This window comes from Anolis carolinensis, chromosome 4 (assembly GCF_035594765.1).
Source record: "Anolis carolinensis isolate JA03-04 chromosome 4, rAnoCar3.1.pri, whole genome shotgun sequence".
NCBI lineage: Eukaryota > Metazoa > Chordata > Lepidosauria > Squamata > Dactyloidae > Anolis > Anolis carolinensis.
This window is the reverse complement of record NC_085844.1, coordinates 193,962,899-193,983,761: the sequence shown is the minus strand read 5'-3', so window position 1 is coordinate 193,983,761 and position 20,863 is coordinate 193,962,899. Positions and strand designations below refer to the sequence as shown.

Here is a 20,863-nt window from a genome sequence, read left to right as displayed (position 1 = left end):
CCAATTAGGTCTCTGAAGGCATAACCAAAACCACCAAAGACAGGTCTCTAAAGATACTCATAAAGCCTTTCCACCTGTTATTCTACATATCATCCTGCAAACATTACTTGGTTTGCCTAAGGAAAAAACAGATCTCTGCCTCATGTTCCAGCATACTCTGATTCTTAAGCGCCATGAGAAAGCTATCTCAACCACGGCTGAAGAAAGTGACTCGGCTTCTTTCCTCCTTAGAACCAACGAAGCCATGAGGCACTCTGCCCTTCTTCTCTCCTCTTCCAGCCCTTCCTACCTCCTTCATCTTCTTGGCCCAGGGTTTCTGTGCTTTCCGAAAGCCATCCTCTGCTTCCTTGGCCTCCTTGAAGCCTCCCATGATCTGTTTGTGGAAGGCATCCTTCTGCCAGTTCTTCACCTTCTCGAAGTCATCATTCAGCAAGCTGTTCTTCACTTCTTGGTGCAGTTCGCTCACCTTGTCTGCTTCTGTCATTATGGCCATCCATGCTTTCTCCAAACTGCCATATTGTGGGCCTATGCACCAAGAGCACCAGCAAATCTGGGGTGACCATTGGGCATCTTGAAATCACAGCCTGTTCTCCCCTTACAGACTATACATTTTCATAATGTAATCACAAGTGAATATATGGCATGCCACATTTCTTTTCTTGGTAGTATGGCAGAGAGCTCAAAAACATAAAGTGGCAAAGATAAGTATTTAGATATTTAGAGTTCAGAGTGTGGAAATGCACTATTTTGCATGATAACTGGCAGAATCCCTTAGGCTGGATCTATACTGTCCTATATCCCAGGATCTGATCCCAGATTATCTGTTTTGAACTGGATTATATGAGACTCCACTGCCCAATAATCTGGAATAATCAGATAATCTGGGATCAGATCCTGGAATATAGGACAGTGTAGATCCAGCCTTAGCCAGCATACCTCCTGAAGTCATGCTAGCTGAAGAGTTCTGAGAGAAGTAGTTCAATAAAACCAATAAAAAGTAATATAAGAGGGAAACTATTACATGTGATATGGAAGATCAAAATCTCCAGTGAGTTTGTGCTGATTTTTTAATCAACCTTCCCATATAACTAACTTGAAGACTAGGGATGCAATACGAAAAAAGGCTAAATTATCCCACCATGCACTTTCCAGGACTTGTAAATAACAACATAGGAGGTCTCTAGGAAAACAAACAAACTACCAGCCTTGAGATATCATAATTATAGATCTTCTTTGTCATGTATTGTCTAGCTCACTGCATATCAACCCAGCAAGGTTACATATCCCTTCTATTATATAGAATAAAGAAGTCTTCTTCAAATCATTAGGAGAGATGTAGTCCAGCCTTTCTGGAAGGCATCATATTGGGGAAAGCTGGAATAGTTTATCATGCTGCAGGTAGTGGATCTGTCCTGCCAAGACTATACAATGAAGGTTGCGATTAAATGCATATTCATTTACTCCAAGTTGGTTTTCTTCCTTCTTAAGCATGCATTTGATTGAACTGCAAAGAGTGCAGGTTTTGTCAGGTTTATGAAACTCATTGCCTTTTACTATTTTTCAAATTCTTTTTATGAATAGTTTAATATGTTACATTTTATTATATGTAATTATTCTAATTGATATTGTTTATTGTACATTTCTTAAGATAATGCCTTTTAAAAACATATATAATACAAAGTCCCAGGCTAAAGTCTCTGTAGGTGGTTTGAAGCTTCCAATAAGGGGCAATAACAGCATGTTAATTAAGTCACTAATTTTCTTTTAATAAAAATGAAAATAATTAATCTGATGGAATTCCTGGTGAAACATTCTTCCTCTATGGTAAACAGCTAATACTATCCTGTCTCCCAACATGTCTCCCTCTGATCCCAGTCTTGGAAAGCATGATAAAAAGTACCTTTCTCTATTAGTTGTCTCCACCGCTTGGACCAATCTACCAGTTGCTGGGAATATGCTTTCTCAATCTTGGCCCGTTCATGGACACAGTTCATCAAGTCATTGCACAGACGATACCCATCATCAATCCGTTTGACTGTCCGTTTGTAGTTCCCCACCTGCCAGACACACAAAGAGACACCTTGGATTTGGCTGCAATCCCATGGACATACTGGAGGCCAGATTGGGCAAGAACAACCAGAGACGGGGAGGGAAAAGAACAACAAGGATTCATGTAGTGGACAAGTAAAAATGAGGAATTTCAGTTTAAAAAGACAAACTGTGGACAAAAGTGTAGTGTTTTATGTGGCCATTTTGATCACTCTTTCTGGATGAGTCTGAGTTTTGTCCTGAAATCTTCCAGGCATATCAGCAGAGCCTGAAACATTTGATGGGATTACAGTCCCCAGAATCCTTGAGCCAATATGGCCCATCGGTAGAGAAAGGGTGGAGAAAATGTTTCCTGTAAACTATGCTAAGGCCAATGCAAGCCCCACAGGTTCTGTTAAACCTTTCCCACAGGAGTTTTCTTTATGGGAACTTTTATTTTGCCTTCAAATGCCTCTAAGGGACATGGGACAATCATTTTGTGTACGTTTTTGCTTCCTTGGGACCATTTCACTTGCCACTCCTTGGCCAGAACATCATTTCCTGTTCATTAGGCAATCAAATATTATGTTTGTAGGTTAGAAAATGGTGTCATACAATCAGATAGCCCAGTGTTTCTCAAACTGTACTCCTCCAGGTGTTTTGGACTTCAGCTCCCAGAAATCCCAGCCAGCTTACTAGATGTTAGGAATTGTGGGAGCTAAAGTCCAAAACATTTGGAAGAGCACAATTTGAGAAACTCTGAGGTAGCCAATCAGACATATGAAGCTGATTGAGAGTGAGTAGAGCAAAACTTCCTAAACTAATAAGATGCATAATCACCAATTGGTCTCATTTAGAAATTGCTGCAAGATCATTTTTCTTTCTTCTCAATGATACTGCTTCTGTGTATGTTTTGAAGACTAGAACCTAGAAGACTGAAAGGGGAATTACAGCTCTGAGAGTCCCATAGCCAGTGGCTATGTTAGGATTCCTGAGAATTGTGATCGAAAATGTAACTTTCCATAGCACTGATTGGAAAAACCCCCCACCTCAAATGATTGACTGTTTCCAGAAGGGGTTTCATGTCTTCTTGCCTCATTGCCTCTGCCCAAAAACTGTGGCATTTTTCACAGACCCTTTCCTATGGAACTACATGGCTTCCCTTCTCTAGAATATTGGGGATTCTTATTGGGTCAACAAGAGCCACCAGTCAGGAAAATTACTGGCATTAACTCACCAGGCCAGGTTGGGCTGGATTTTCAAGAGATTGTGGGATGTTGCCTTTCTCCTGAGCTAGCATCTCTTCAGTTGATATACATTGTGCAGTATTCTGTGCAAAGGAGAGGCAGAACCCTTACCTCCCAGAAGCTGTCAGTTATTTCTTCAGCAGATGCCGTAGACTCATCATAAGAGCCTGACATGGTTTGTGGCTCTTGTTGTTTACTGCTGAATCTTCAATCACTCTGCAGGCAGCACCAGACCTCATGCACTACAGAGTGAGAGAGGAATAAAAGAGAAAGAAAAAGGGAGTCATTCAACTCCTAGATGGACTGAAGGTAGGTAGAGATCTTCCCAATCCCAAAGCTCATCCTTGGTCACTTTGCTTCTTCTCAGCTGAACATCCCATCATGTGTATTCAAGCCATACTCTCCCACTCACAATAAAATGGCAAGAGGTCTCCAGTTCTTTATTTTCCCAATTTGGATTGCCAAAGTACCCATAGTAATCAGCATCTCCATGATTACGCTCCAATTAATGTGTGGGCTTCATAGCATGTCTGAAAATAAACTATATCCCCCAAACAAGCTGCTTATTTTTCCCAGAAATGTCTACACATATTTGAACCCAGATTTAAAGAACACACATCATGACTAACTGATGTAATCTGTGGCTAGCTGTCCAGGTTTCCTTCTTCTTTCTCTAGGGATATATCTATTAAGACATAACAGGACAGCCATGTGAGTTACCTTTATCTCTTCCTGGAGCAAGCACTTCAAGGGCAGAAGGTTTTTCCTCTTATCAACAAGTTATAAACATAAAAGAAGATAAATGCAAGTGTGTCGTGTTTTAAAGCTATATTTTAAAGTGAAAGATAATTTTTGTTTGAATTTTATGCAGTTGTCTGCTGATGATAAAGAAGCCTTAGAGAGATCCCTTGAATGACCACAGAAGAGTTTTAATGCCTACAGAAAATGTGACATATGCATTTTCCCATATGCACTTTCTTGAAACTTATGCAAATTAAACTAGATCCATTCCTTGTCCTCACTACTGCAAAGTGGTAATGGCCTCCAGCATGCTTCATATACTCCTATGAGTCCTATTTGATATCTGTGCTAGGAGCAGCTCACAAAACTCTATTCCGGATCAGACACAAGCAACTCTGCAGGAATGAGGTGCTGTGCTAGACCCGTCCAACAGTGCATTCCTTCTAACTATGCTGGCTTTCTATGGTGCATGAGGAATTCAAGGTCAGTGGATTTAAAGAGTACAATTTCTATCTTAGGTAGTGTGGGTTTCTCCTGGTTAGCAAATGTGGGTGATGAGACTTAAAAAAAAAACCTTCATACACTCAATGGCCTGTAGGACAGTCAGGTTTTCAAAACAGCAATAAGGGACTATGAGCATTCATGATTAATTAGGCTAACAATCAGAGAGTAGCTGTTAATATGGTGTGTCCTGATTGAATAAAAGTTAACTTGGCTGTGTTTTTCTCTTTAAAATCATAAGTGATAACTCATGTGATACACACACTTCTGTTGTCACGAAAACCTAGTTTTAAATTGGATTAAAACAGAACCCAATTTATTCATAACAGAAATGCTTGACAACTATGATTAAAATTCAGAGTAACCTGCTTTTCAGATTTGGTTAGATTTACAGAAAAGCTATTCCTTTCATCACTCCTATTGTGGAGTAAAGAATTGAAAAATCCTTTTCTACAAAAAGCCTTTGACCTCAGAATACACCAAAAGAACAGATGGTTGTCATTGTTGGTGTGTGCCTTCAAGCCATTCCTGACTTATAGTAACTCTAAGGAAAACCTACCACAGGGTTTCCTTTGTAAGATTTGTTAAGAGGGGGGATTGCCTCTGTCTGAACCTGAGAGTGTTTGACTTGCCTCAGATGAGATATCAGTTTCACCAATATCCACGGCTTCCGTGACTGAGCAGGGATTCAAACCCTGGACTCCAGAGCCATAGTCCAATGTTCAAATCATTATATCATTCTAGCTCTCAAACAATAGATCCCAAACACCAACAACACTTGCACCCAAATTGACAGGTTCTCAAATTAAAAAGAGACACTGGGCAACCCTAGTGGCCCAGATGTTGCCCACTCCTGTTTTAGACATTACTGAGAAAGATGGTGAAATTTATATCTTATCCTAGACCTTATCATTGAAAAGGTCCAGGGTTTCTCTGCAGAAAACTGAGCTCTTCATCAGAAAAACAAGTTCCCGCACAATATTCCCAACAAATTCAAGGGACATTCTTTTCAATGCTCAGTAGTACGTCAGGCAAGAAGGCACCAAAATCAGCTTAAAATACCATTGTATCAGGAAATACTAGATATCTCCTTTTGCAGCAGCATAAAAAGGATTTAGATTTATGCAATGCCTCATTAATGCAAGTATAAGTTGTTAAAAGGACCACTTCATCTACTTTTAACCTTAAATTAATGGAGGTTGGCACATGTAAAAGCGCCATCTTAGGGTGTGCCACTGATTTTATATACAAGCTTTAAAGGTGGTTGCCATGTAAAACAATCAGATGCAGAACAATTACTTCATATATTGCTTGAACAATATCAACATATAACAGAAGTTAACCATATAATCACATGAACTAAGTAGGGCATCCCAATAATAACTGCCAGTTCTAAAATTGCCATTTGGGATGGGTAGAAATGAAAGAAAGAAGGAAAATAAAATAAAATAAACAACACTCCCCCAGGAAAGTAAGGCAGGGCTTCTTTTCTGCTGTGCCTGAGACATTTGCTTTTCTCTCTGCAGTCCCAGCCTGCCTTCTGTAGTCGGCAGTAAACCCTGAGACAAATTAAATTCTGGCAGCAGAAAGTGTTTGGAATTGGAAAGAGGCCTCTCCAATCCTCAGGAAAAAGAAGAGATAATACACATCACAGCTCAGGCAGATTCAACTCTCACATTACATTTATTCCTCGGTCGTCTGTAACCATCACGGTTTAAAAACCCTGCTCAGTTCTGGGGGTTATTATGTAACATCTGGCCCATGCTGTAAGATGAAACATCTCTGAACTGGGACATGATGCTCAGCACTGAATCATAACACGATAGGTATCAATTTATGCTGCAGTACACACATATATACATCCGTGCCTTGTCTCTTGCTGTGGGTGGGAACCAAAATGAGCAAATTCTGGACATTTTTATCTAATCTGCAATGATCCTCAGGAGAAATTGGATCACTACAGAGTAGGGGTAAATAACTTTGTTATGCTGATGCTAAATTTCATCAAAACTTAAGCCTCAAAGTGAATTGAAATAACTTCTGTGTGCAATAATAACTTGGATTTTTACCCAAACAAGCTGTATGCCTTATTTTATAGGAAAATTGTGTCTGCTGGAATATAAATCTACTCATGAGTGGTAGCAGCAGGGGTGTGTGTCCTCCAGGGGCCACAAAAATGGCGATGTCCACAGGCAGCCCAGGGCCACGTAAAAAGATCATCCTGGTTAGCTCTTCAGCATCAATTATCTTTAAAAATCAAGCACAGGAAAAGAAGACTAGATATAGGCCTAGCAAAGAAGATTATGGAGGGGAGAAATTGTTCACGGTCGGTGGCTCTGAACCTGTTTGTTTGGGATGACTAGGTGCAAACAGAGGTCAAATCCCTAACATTTTAATAGCAGAGAAAATTAAAGTATTTTGACAGATTCAGTTTTCCTGACTCATGTAGCACTATGACAAGACAAACTGTGATGCCCCAAAGGTCTCCATCTCCACATAAATATTAAAGGCACAAGATTATTTACTTCTGCTGCATTTAGTCAGCCTGTTTCTATTTTGCTGATATGAAGTATCAATTCAAAGTGTCTTTGCTTATGATAGTGATAGATTTCTGGGAATTGTAAAATAGCAACCTGGTATGGCTTATTCTGGTATGGCTTGATTAACACAATTGTTTTCTGGTATCAGTTGGATTTTATTCATAGAACTAGTGTAATGAATGTGAATCCAACACTGCTTTTCACCCATTTCAAAATAAAAGAAAACCTAGGAAAAGCTATTGTGTTACACAAGGCTGTGTGATCTATTAATGATAGTGATTATTTTTTGAGAGTGTAATATTTATGACTGAAGTGTGACTTGGAAAGAGAATTCTAGAGCCACTATTTAAGAGCCTATTGTCTTGATATATAGGTTCTTGTTATAAAATGTACTCAACCCACAAATCATTCATCCACAAGCCTCCTGAGAAAGACAAAGTGGCATAGAAAGAAAATCTCCAAGGTGAACAACAGAAGGCTGTGCTGGAGAAAAACAGCACTTGGAAGGGAAACACCAGTCCATCCAGATTCTAGAAGAGCACTGGTACTCAGCCGGTGGTACCATCTGCTGGCTGCCATTTGGAACAGCCTTAAAGTACTATGAAATCAAGCTTAGAGGTGACAAGGGATCCATTTAGTGAGACAATACTTCAGGAGCCAAAAGCAGGCACAGAACCATCCAGCCAAGGAGAAATCGTGGAAGGCTTGTTCTGAGCTAGCATGGAATAACATCCACTAAGTAAGGAGTGGCACCTTGGCTATTCCGGCTTTGGAACTGGAACAGTGTGTTTGCTTGTATGTGTGTCTTGTGGGGGAGAAAAGGGAGCTCAGCAGCCATGAATGATTCATAGCTGCAACCTTCTGGATTCTGTACTGAAATGGTTACTGGAGATTCTGAGCTTGTTGCAAAGGCTGACTTCTAGAGCTCACTGCAGTGGAACTAATAGTGCCTTGAAGGGATTTAGTGATATAACTCAGGAATCTACCAATCCAAGTCTTTCCTATAAATAAATGTCTCACTGTGAGTCCCTTGCATATTGAGATAGAGACACAGCCATGTGCCATGTAGATTCATGCACACAGAAAACAACTTGTGAGCATACATTGACACTGCAGTGCATGCATGACACAGAACATATTAATCTCCAAAAATAACATTGGGAAATAAAGTAAAAAATAAATCACCCAATCAATATAATTGAGACAAACATCCAGCAATCACGGCAGTACAAATCAGCATGTTTGCACACACATGTGCATTGACCCCCATGGAGAAATACGCATATTGGCATATAGAATAGTGAAAATTTCTGTGCTTCTATATAACAAAACAGCAATTAATGAACTTGCACACATTAGTATTAGTATATGAGTGAGGTGGATAACTAAAGATGCATATGTTTTCTTATATCTCTGGTTGTACTAATCCATTTAGTTTCCATGGCAAGAATACTGGGGTGGGTTGCCATTACCTTCCCCAGGGATTGTACTTAGTCTGACCTCTCTGCCATGACTTCCCATCTTGGGTGCCCATTCACGGTTTAGCTTATGACATCATCAAGGTGCCCAAGCCCCAGCACCGCGTCAAGGTAACAATCCTTTGCAGGCAGACTCCAGCAATACATGGAGCGAGAGCTGCCAGATGTACAAGCTGGGTTTAGAAAAGGCAGAGGAACGAGAGACCAAATTGCCAATATCTGCTGCATAATGGAGGAAGCCAGGGAATTCCAGAAAAACATCTATTTCTGCTTTATTGACTATTCTAAAGCCTTCGACTGTGTGGATCATAATATATTGTGGCAAGTTCTTGGTGGTATGGGGATACAAAGTCACCTTGTCTGTCTCCTGAGAAATCTGTATAAAGACCAAGCAGGCACAGTAAGAACAGACCCCTGAACAACAGACTGGCTCAAGATTGGGAAAGGAGTATGGCAGGGTTGTATATTTTCACCCTACCTATTCAATTTGTACGCAGAACACATCATGCGACATGCAGGGCTTGACGAATCCAAGGCTGGAGTTAAAATTGCTGGAAGATACATTAACAACCTTAGATATGCAGATGATACCACTTTGATGGCTGAAAGTGAGGAGGAGCTGAGAAGCCTTATGACCAAGGTGAAAGAAGAAAGTGCAAAAGCTGAGCTGCAGTTAAACATCAAGAAAACCAAGATGATGGCAACCAGACTGATTGATAACTGGCAAATAGAGGGAGAAAACATGGAGGCAGGATGTCATTCAGTATCCTTGAAGTGACTGCCTTGACCTTGAAGGAGCTGGGGGTGGCGATGGCCGACAGGGAGCTCTGGCGTGGGCTGGTCCATGAAGTCACGAAGAATCGGAAGGGACTGAACGAATAAACAACAATGCTTTCTTATTAAAACAAAGCAGAAAGAGAAGATGTGGCAGAGTGTCAAGGGATGATAAATATTAAAATACTACTCTAATGTATTATATTCGGCTGGGCATGCATGTATAAGCATAAAGAGTGCACATGTATAAGTACACACAGAAACAGCAACACATTTGGCAAGCACCTAGTTTTCCATCCAAAGTCCTCTTTTCAAATTTCTCTTCAGCACATTTCTCCATTATTTTTTAAAATATTAATTTTCCAGCTCCTTTGTAGTTTCGGTTTTTATTAGGCATAGGCTTCAAATGCTCTGCCTCTTGGACACACACAGCATATTAGCTGTATGAACCTGTTCATCTCCCCATTCGTAGATGCAGTTGTTATCCTGCATCATTGCCACTTGTGACCTTACACAACTTTAGCACTTTGGTGCCAATTTAACTGTCATGGTTTCATTCTATAGAATACTGGGATCTGCAGTTTGGGGATGAACATGAAAAATTCTCAATGAGAATTAATTCCCATAAAATTACAGATTCTTGTAGTCTATAATTCACAGCCATGGAAGTAAAAGTGGGATTATAGTGCCAAATCTGTGTAGTGTGTGCCAAATCTGTGTAGTGTGCAAGAGCCCTTGGTGATGAAGAGTGAGAATTGCAGCACATATCACAGAAAGCATAGCTGATGAATCTCCTTGTCTTCTCTCTAGCCTTTGAATTTGAACCTGTCTCTTCACCCCACGTTTGAGCCCAGACAGAAAAAAGAAGTCTGTACTAGTACAGGCATAAGGAGCTGGTTACCCGGGGCTACAATCTGCCCCCAACGCTAACATGTTTCTCATGTAGCTTGAAAAACATCTTACAAATCCAAAGCATAGAACCATTAAAAATAGCATGCCATACAAGACAAACTGTGAGATATTCCCATTCAGCTAGATTTTGTCTTTTCAAAGGACTCTGTGGCACACAAAGACAGCATTTTCGGTGCCTTTGTTGGTACTTATACTGTGGTTTGGTCAAAGATCAAGTTGCCCTTTTATATTACAACCCTAGAATTCTTCAACTAAGATGAGTTTACTGAGACTCTTTCCTTTCACTCAGTTCCTGCAGAAACAAACTGTCAATCATCACCTACATGCAGGCCACTATGTTTTTAAATATGAGGGTTGAATGAAAAGTAATGCCTCCACCTTCGTTACTTGAGTTTGGATGGGAATATTTTAATAAATCAAACGCAGAAATAATCCTTAGAATGTGCTCTTTAACTACCACTATTCACTTTTCCACATAATCACCAGACAATTGGATACATTTCTGCCAACGATGAACAAGTTTTCTGAAGCTGTCATAGAAAAAGTCGACACTGTTTCTGCAACCAGCGTCTCACAGTACCCATTGTGCACAGATCTTCCAATAGCCAATCAAAGCAATAATGTGACCCACACGTTTTTGTGAAATGCCAATTATGCTTGAAATGTCTCTCTGAGTGATACGACAATCATCCTGAATCAATCTGTCAACCTTTTGCTTCAGAAACTCAGTGGTTGCTGTCACAGGACATCCAACTCCTTGTTTGTCATGCAAGTCAGATGTTCCCACCTCAACATCTTTAAACTTACTCGCCCAATGACGCACAGTACTCACATCAACACTATCACCATAAACAGCTTGCATTATCTGATGAATCTCCTTTGGAGTGAAACCCTCTGCTGTCAAGAATTCAATGACTGCACGTTGCTTAAGTCGCACTGACTGACCATCTGCACAGGGTTCCATACTTTGCATACACTTTAACAACACAACCATTCAATGCTAAGGCTTCCCGCGAAATGGAACTGTAGAGGAGAATCTACTGAACAAGCCAGTACCTGCCGCATACCAGTACTGCCATCTGTTGAGGAGTTACAAAGGTGGAGGCATTACTTTTCATTCAACCTTCGTAGTTGAAAATATGGTTCCTCTTAAAGCTCACGCCTAGCTTCTGTTAACTTAAGTTAAAGTAGTACTCACACTGCAACTGTAATTAGTATTAAACTAGAATTGGGCTTTGTAGTAGGATTGAGGTTATACTAGAACTGGGATTGGTGTGATTTTATCCTTTTTAAATAAATCTGGGCTGTATTTAGAAAGTTGCTGGCCTTAAATATTTTTCCAAGAAGTGTCAGGAAGGGATATGGTAGAACTAACTTGGTACAGTAATAAGAGAAATGAAATTATTGGCTAACTTTTGCTCTTTTTGCAGCAGCAGCTGTAGAAACAGCATTGTCATTCTTCCCAGATTTTAGCATTCAGTTGATAATCAGATTTGATTCAGAACATGTGCAAAATGAATTCATGTATACATAAACCGTGACTCAATGCTTTAATTATTTGCATAAATTAATCCATACTTGAAAGGTTAGTTTTCTCCTCATGAAACAGCTACCTGCTCTGGTGTTAATCCACAAAATGCTGCAGTAGTCAGGCTGGCTCTGATGATAGGCCCACTCCCTTTAGTGCAAGATGCCAAACAACACTTTCATGACTATTTTTGTTTTATTTTGCAATGCATGCAAAAGAGAGAGAGAAAGAGAGTGAATGATTTTTCTGGGCTCAAGGAACCAACTTTATCTGGCAGCCAGGCAAGAGAGGTGGCTTCTGGCAAAGAAATGCCTAAAGCATTCCACTAATCAATAAACAGGTGCTGAGACAGCAAACAGCTTGCAGAGGATAGGTAACATTTCAGGAACCCACTGGAAAAAGTGGCTTTATCACTGTCAGCAGCTCAGGAGGTGAAGGCAAGGCGAACCGATGCAACCAGAAGATGATACAGCTGAAGGGCAGAAGGGCCTAGTATAATACTTCTGCAATTCGTAATTGTTCCATAGTCCTCAAATTGGTCATCTTGGAATTGTACAGGGTGGGTGTTATATTGTTACTGAAATACATCTGCATATTTGGACAGATGCAGGGAGTCATCTAGTCATCTGCACTCCATTGAAGAACTCCCCTTCCACAGCCCTCAAGGAGGCAGTGGCTGTTTACTACTAAGGAGGGGAGGCAATTCAAACAATGAAGATGTGGCTGCTGTGGGCTCCCAGCAGAAGAAAACGAGGGTGCACTCCACCTGTGAACACATTGTTGTTTTCCCCCATCTCCAAACTGAGCCTAATTACTTTCCTTCTAAATCCTTCCCTCCCTGACTGTCCTATGGTTCCAGTCAGCAAGTGGCCCAGAAACCAGGTGGATGGGTTGTAAAAGCTATCGAGGAGTTAACTCAGTCCAGGTATCCAATGGGATAAAGAGAGAAGCCAACCAGTACAGACATTGTTTAGCAAGTCTGTAGTCCAGAAAAACAAAGCCAGCAAGAAGAAAAGCAGAGTTGTAAACTGTAACCAGTCCAAAGTCAGGAAAACAGGAATGCCCAAAATACTACTAGTCATCACAAAGGAGGGCTGGAAACAACAAACCTTCCAGGGAGTGTCCAGGAGATTCATCAGCAGCTAATTTAATACCAGGTGCCTAATTAGGTCAGTCTCTCCTATTTATAATCTCTGGGAGCTGTGCAATTTCTCCTGGTCCTTTTGTTGCTCGATGAATATAATAATGGGTCTTCAATGTCTGCAGCCCCTTGCTGGGAATAAGGCTCCTTTCTTATTCAACTCATCACTACTCAGAATCAGAAAGACTTATTATCAGGAGATGCAGGTTCCAGGCAGTTTGCCTTCTCCTTGCAGTTTCAATTGCCTGATTCTAAAGGATGAGTTATGACACTGGCGGTCAGCACCATGTAATGGTTTGAGCACTGGACTACAGTTCTGGAGACCTTGAATCCTTGTTCAGACATGCAAATCCTTGCTCTGCCATGATCTTGAGCAAATCACCCATTCTCAGCCTCAGAGGAAGGCAAAGGCAACCTACTTCTGAAAAAATCATGTCAAGAAATCCCCATGATAAGTTTGTCTTAGGGTCACTGTAAGTTAGAAATGACTTGAAGGTACTCAACAACAACTCCTCCCCCCAACAGTAAGCAATAGTAACAGCAGCAATCATGGCTCTTTCTAGAGCTTGACAGATGCCAGGACATGGAAGAGAGGACATGGAACTGTGCAGGCAGAAGTATGATCTCAGTCACTTTGTGTGTGTGTGTCTGTGTAAGATGTAAAGAAAGATTTACTCAGGTTTATGTGTCACACCCTACAGCAATATTTCACAATCTGGTGCACTCCATATGTTTGGACTTTTATGCTATGGTAGTCTATTCCAAAATCTTGTCACTCATCTTTATTCCATCTCAAGCATCACAAAACATTCTTTGATGACGAGGAAATATCTTGCACTGAAAAGGAGGTTAAAAAATAAACATATGTAAATAATGATGCCCTCTCAGATTACAGTAAATTGAAATTTCGTTCTTAGCAACTTCCCAGAAATTCCTAGAGAGGTATTTTCTTGGAGGGAGGTAAGATTACACACACACACACACACACACACACACACACACACACACACACACAGATTTATATAACACAAATAGAGAAGAAACAATAAAAATAGCATTTTTTGTGTCGTCGAAGGCTTTCATGGCCGGGATCACAGGGTTGTTGTATGTCTTTCGGGCTGTGTGGCCATGTTCCAGAAGCATTCTCTCCTGACGTTTCGCCCACATCTATGGCAGGCATCCTCAGAGGTTGTGAGGTATGGAGAAAACTAAGCAAAGAGGTTAATATATATCTGTGGAAAGTCTAGGGTGAGAGAGGTCAGTATGAATGTAGTGTAGTTAATCACTTAAATTAGCATTGAAAAGCTTATCTGCTGTCTTCTTCCTGCCTCTGGGGCATCCTTTGTTTAGAGTCGTTAACTGCCCTTGGTTGATTCATGTCTGGAAACCCTCTGTTTTCAGAGTATTGCTTTTTATTTACTGTTCTGATTTTTGAGTTTTGTAATACTGGTAGCCAGATTTTGTTCATTTTCATGGTTTCTTCCTTTCTGTTGAAGTTGTCCACATGCTTGTGGATTTCAATGGCTTCTCTGTGTAGTCTGACGTGATAGTTGTTAGAATGGTCCAGCATTTTTGTGTTCTCAAATAGTATTCTGTGTCCAGGCTGGTTCATCAAATGCTCTGCTATGGCTGATTTCTCTGGTTGAATTAGTCTGCAGTGCCTTTCATGTTCTTTGACTCTTGTTTGGGCGCTGCGTTTGGTGGTCCCTATGTAGACTTGTCCACAGCTGCATGGTATCCGGTAGACTCCTGCAGAAGAGAGAGGATCCCTCTTGTCCTTCGCTGACCGTAGCATTTGTTGGATTTTCTTCGTGGGTCTGTAGATAGTTTGTAGGTTGTGCTTCTTCATCAGCTTCCCTATGCGGTCAGTAGTCCCCTTGATGTATGGTAAGGACACCTTTCCTCTGGGTGGAAAGCCATGAGAGTCAAGACAAAGATCCACCCAGAGGAAAGGTGTCCTTACCATACATCAAGGGGACTACTGACCGCATAGGGAAGCTGATGAAGAAGCACAACCTACAAACTATCTACAGACCCACGAAGAAAATCCAACAAATGCTACGGTCAGCGAAGGACAAGAGGGATCCTCTCTCTTCTGCAGGAGTCTACCGGATACCATGCAGCTGTGGACAAGTCTACATAGGGACCACCAAACGCAGCGCCCAAACAAGAGTCAAAGAACATGAAAGGCACTGCAGACTAATTCAACCAGAGAAATCAGCCATAGCAGAGCATTTGATGAACCAGCCTGGACACAGAATACTATTTGAGAACACAAAAATGCTGGACCATTCTAACAACTATCACGTCAGACTACACAGAGAAGCCATTGAAATCCACAAGCATGTGGACAACTTCAACAGAAAGGAAGAAACCATGAAAATGAACAAAATCTGGCTACCAGTATTACAAAACTCAAAAATCAGAACAGTAAATAAAAAGCAATACTCTGAAAACAGAGGGTTTCCAGACATGAATCAACCAAGGGCAGTTAACGACTCTAAACAAAGGATGCCCCAGAGGCAGGAAGAAGACAGCAGATAAGCTTTTCAATGCTAATTTAAGTGATTAACTACACTACATTCATACTGACCTCTCTCACCCTAGACTTTCCACAGATATATATTAACCTCTTTGCTTAGTTTTCTCCATACCTCACAACCTCTGAGGATGCCTGCCATAGATGTGGGCGAAACGTCAGGAGAGAATGCTTCTGGAACATGGCCACACAGCCCGAAAGACATACAACAACCCATAGCATTTTTTATTTGTAGCTTTTCACTTTTACGGGTGAGCTGTGCCCCCAACTTCAGAGAATGTGGAAGGCAGACTGTGCCGTCCGCCGGACAATAAAAAACTATAAAACTGAAACGTGCTGTCCTTTATCCGGGCGAACTGCAAATCCCTATAAGCTGTCCTATAGATATTGAACGACTGAGTCTGGATAACTTCAAAAAAGGATGTTTATTCATACAAGGTTGTAAACCTGGCACAGATCTTAAAGTTGCAGAAAATGAAACAAATTTCTATAGGTTTTAGGTACAGAATTATCCCTGGTTCCAGAAAGCAAAGGTGATTATAAAACCACTATACCCTAATCACGCTGCCTATATTAGAAGGAGAAACTCTTTCCTTCCCTATCTTTACAGCAAAGATTAGTTCTAGAAGCGATGGAATAACCCTGCTCCTCTAACTAGAATTCCTATTCCAGATCAGTATAATTCAATACTTATCTAATTTGGATAGGCTTAGATTGGCCTGGTTTTGAGGATGATTTGTCCCAGTTAGCCTTGCACAGCTCCAGCACGTTGGAAAACTATAGCCAGAATGAGGCTCCAAAATGGAGACTAGACCCTGGTAAAAAGGGCGGTCCTAAGATGTTGCACTCTTTGACCAATCACTGCAAAGAAAACTGCAGCCAGCTTTTGCAGATTCCAAGCCACTTTTCCTGGGCTTTGCAGCCAGAGGCTGAAACAAGATGCAAAGGAGGGAAAACAAACAAACGACCAATAGGTAAGGCAAACCATCGTCCTGGGGGACGGAACACTCCCCGCTAAATTCCCAGGATGTGGGAATTTACCAATCAAAAACATACAAACACCTTTGTATACACAACAATAAAACAGTATAAAACTTACACACTTTGGACAGGCAACACGAAATTGCTGGTTGGTCTGTCCAGGACAGACATTTTGTCCTTACTATGAGTCTTTACCTGAACTTTTCTAACCTTACCGTCAGGGCAAGGAAAGGTCTTTAGTATAATGCCCATAGGCCAGGCATAGCGGGGCAAGTCTTTGTCCTTTAGCAACACAAGGTTTCCCACCTTGAAATTGTCCTCTGGGGTTTGCCAGAGTCTTCTGGTTGGAAGCTGGCTTAAGTATTCGGCCTTCCACCTCTTCCAGAAGTGGTTGGCTAAGGTCTGCACATGCAAAATTGGTGCCACAGTCCGATCGAATTGACTTAATTGGCCCACTGAGGGCTATGAACCTTTTCAATGCGTTTATGAATGATGAAGTGTCCATTCCCTCTGCAACCTCTATATGGACAGCTCGTACTGACAAACAAGTAAACAAAACCGCACATCTTTTGTTATTTACAACACCACCCCTGGTTTTCCTAGTGACAACCTCCCAAGGACCAAACACATCGATTCCCACATGGGAAAGGGGTGGGTCTGTCAAAGTCCTATCCTGAGGTAGTTCTGCCATTAACTGACTTTGACAGTTACGTCTGAGTCGCCGACATTTGACACACTTAAAAATAACACTGCTGACCAAACTTTTAGCATTTACCACCCACAGGCCTTCATTTCTAAGGGTCGCCTCAGTCAGAGTTCTACCCTGATGATGGATCCTTTCATGGTGATGCCGAACGAGCAGCAATGCAGTGTGACTATTAGGGGGTATGATGATGGGGTTTTTTATGCACGCCTTGAGTTTAGCTTTGGCTAACCTTCCTCCAACTCTCAAAATACCCTCCTTGCCTAGAAATGGGTTTAACTCACGCAAGAAACTCCGACTGGGGGTGTCAAGCCCTTGTTCTAACCTGGCTATTTCTAGACTAAACTCATGCCTCTGAACTGACCTGAATATTACTCCCTTAGCCTTCAACATGTCCTGAACTTGCAAAGGCTGACTATCTTTGCAGACTAAGCGATGTATAAGCCTAGCAACTGCTCTAAGAAGACTGTGCCACTCCGAAAAACGTTCAAAACGGTGTGGTTCCAGGCAAGATCTTTGGCCCATCTTGATTTCTGTGGTTGATTTGCAGGCTTTCACCTCTGCACTTCGTGAGACTTGAGCATTCATAATGTCCGAAAACCTTTGCTTATCTTTCGAGAGCGCTGTGGCTTCGTCTCTCTCAGAGACTTTGAAGATGGAGGAATACTCTGGAGTTATTGCTTGGCAGTAGACCGAGATATGACTTAGGCAACTGCGCACAAGTGTAGGACGTCCACCTTTAAGCACCTGTGCTTGATTGGAGTCCAACGACGATGGTGGGTGCATCTTGTTTATGCACACTGGGCCTATGACTGTCCAGCCTAATGGCAATTGTTGTGCGATAGGTGCACCTGGAGGTCCTTTAACTTGGTCGTTCACACAGAACAAGCTCGGGCAGTCCGAGCCAAGCAAAAGGGCAATGTCCACATCTGGCCGAAAGGCTGGTATAGCATTCTTTAACCGTCGCAAATGTGGATGAGCCTCCACAACTTCTCTAGTTACAATTTGTTTTTTGTTCCGAGGGATGGAGGAACACTCAATCAGGTCTGGCAACTTGAACTGTCTCTTCTGGTCGCAAGAGGAGACAACAAAGCCAGATGCTATGCGACCCTGCAACTTCTTTTTTCCTGCACATGTAGTCATGGTGTAGTCGACCATCTTGGTTTTAAGGTCAAACATGCGGAAGAACTCTGGAGTAGCCAGGGAGGCGTCGCTCTGTGAATCCAGGGCCACATAGAGTCTCTTTCTAAGCCAAGGGCTCTTGGCTGGATATACATCCGCTAGGCAGATAGGATGACAAACTCTTAACTGTTGCGAGTCAGAACACAGCTCTGTACAGGTGACTGCTGAAACTTCCACCTGCATCTCTGGTGCGGCTGGCTTGTCGGTATCTTCGACTGCTGACTTTTCTTTTGGTGAAGCGTTCTCTTTGGGGTGGGAGATAATATTGGAGTTGTGCATTGCGGTGCAATGCTTGAGGCTGTTGCATTTCTCACACTTGACGATTTCTTTGCAGTTGGATGCAAAGTGCGGAGTTGCTCCACAGCATCTAAAGCAGATTCCCTGCTTTTGAATTAGCTGTTGCCTTTCTTTGTATGTCTTCCTGCTAAACTCCCTGCAGTTGGCCAAGCTGTGAGGCTTTTGGTGAATAGGGCAAAGCAACTCCTTTACCTCCGACCTGGGTTCGTCAGTCTTGAGTTGAGTTTCGACTGCCTTTACGCTGACAGGTCTATTGGCCTCTCTAGGTGGTTTCTTGTCCACTTCAGGTGCCTTCTCTGGCTGGGTCCCTTGGTATAAGGTGGGGAGGCCCGTCTGCGGATCATTCCTTTCTCTGGCCGCCCTGGTGATGAACTGGACCAAATGAGAAAATGGAGGGTATGCCTGGGAGTGGGCCTCCTTGTAGTTGAAGACCTCCTGTCCCCAGCGTTCTTGCAAAGTGAAGGGCAGCTTGGTCAAGATCTGCCTCTGGGACAGGTGCTGATCGAGGCACTTCAAACCGGGCAGTTCTGGATTCTCCTTGGCCGACTCTAATTCCGTAAGGAGATCGCTGAGGTCCCACAAGAGTTTGAAGTCTTTGAGTTTCAAAGCTGGGAACCTTTGGAGCTTGTCCATAAGAGATGCTTCAATCTCTGTGCTGGCCCCATACCTCTGCTGCAACCTGGCCCAGGCCTTTTCCAGGGCTTTGTCGGGATCGGCTACGTGGGCTGCGTAGATCTTCTTAACTTGTGAGGATGAGGCTGGGCCCAACCATGCAGCCAGAAGAGTCAGTTCTTCCTCAGGCAATAACTTTAAGTCTCTGATTGCTCTCTGGAAGGTGGCCTTCCAGAGAAGAAATTCCTCAGGCTTGTCCGAAAACTTTTCGACACCCTTGTCCTTAAGATCTCTTCTGGGGCTTCTGATGATGGAGACAAGCTGGGACTCTGGCGTCGAAGGGAACAATTGAGGAGTTTGCTGTTGTGGAGTGGACTCCCACCGTGCACCTTGCGTCAACCTTTGGCCTCTTGGAGGGATGACATCGACCACTGACGAATCGGTGGCTCCCTGTGCAGCTGTCTGTAAGGGCCAACTAGCACTTGGCCTTGAGGCCCTGATTGACTGACCTAGGGATTTAGCAGGAGGCACAGGTAGCTCGGGCAAGGGTGAGCTCCCCGCTATGACGCTCTGCTCTGCAGGAAACTCAAAAGTGACTTTGGGGCCCTGCTCTGGGTAAGGAGAGAAGTCTTCCTGTTCCTCATCCGAAAACTGGCTGTTCATGCTGCCAAGGTGCGCAAACACTTTGGCAGAAGGGTCCTGTATTGGTAACTGGCTTACATTTTCTTCTGTGAGTGGCTCAATTAGGGCCTTGGCCAAAGTCTCAGCCCTTACCCTTTTGGCTGCGGCATCCATCTTTATTCTAAGCATCTCTATACGAGCCTGTTCTATTTGCATTTCGCTTTGTCTACGGGCCTGTTCTATTTGCATTTCGCTTTGTCTTTGGGCCTGTTCCATTTGCATTTCGCTTTGTCTTTGGGCCTGTTCCATTTGCATTTCGCTTTGTCTACGGGCCTGTTCCATTTGCATTTCGCTTTGTCTACGGGCCTGTTCTATTTGCAGTCGTTGCTCTTCTTCTTTAAAGGGAAGGGTGAGATCAGCTGCCTTAGCATCAGCCTCCGCCCCCGCTACTTTGCTCTTTAGCTCCAGACGTGCAGCCTCCTTAATGTGCAAGGCAGCTAGGGAAGAGATGGCACTCCCAGCAGCAGAAGACTTGCTAGAGTGGCTGTGTTTAGACGATGCACGCTCCCTTAGTTTAGATACCTGGCTAGAGCGGTTGGACTTAAGACTAAGTGCCACAGCAGGTGATTTCAAAAGATTGGTCTCATGGCTGCATAAGGAAGCTAGGATTGCCCTCACCCTATTTTCTTTCTCATTAGTGTCAGCTAAAACACTCCCTATTTCTAACTCTGAATCCTTGGCGTTAATGCGCTCGAGGACCTGGACTATCTTAGACACTAAACCCCTCCAAAGACCGAAGGCTTCTTCGAGGTCTGTCTGTAATATGGCTGGCACCCTTGTGATACCCAAGCTCTCTATTCTGTCCATTAATGTTACAATTCGCTCCCATGCCGAACCTAACCTCACATGGAGGAGCTCCTTTTCATCTATTAGATGGGCTAGCATCTTGGCTGAAGGGTGCTTTATCCTTTGGGGCCTTTCATTCCTACTTTCAGCCTCAGAAGGAGGTACGCCATCTGTATCATCTTGAAATTGCAT

The 20,863-nt window shown here is 42.6% G+C and overlaps 1 protein-coding gene across 5 annotated transcripts in view; it reads right to left on the bottom strand.

Annotated features, from left to right (window-relative positions):
- pacsin1 (protein kinase C and casein kinase substrate in neurons 1) overlaps positions 1–20,863 on the bottom strand; it is a 107,971-nt gene that overhangs the window by 15,942 nt on the left and 71,166 nt on the right. For all 5 annotated transcript variants that reach the window (XM_062978478.1, XM_062978481.1, XM_062978477.1 and 2 more), the window contains exons 2-4: positions 3,387–3,517; positions 1,901–2,057; positions 290–525 (exon numbers count right to left, since the gene is read on the bottom strand). In XM_062978478.1, coding sequence (XP_062834548.1) covers positions 290–525; positions 1,901–2,057; positions 3,387–3,449 — 456 coding nt within the window. In that variant the 5' untranslated portion in view covers positions 3,450–3,517. The remainder of the gene's footprint in view (positions 1–289; positions 526–1,900; positions 2,058–3,386; positions 3,518–20,863) is intronic.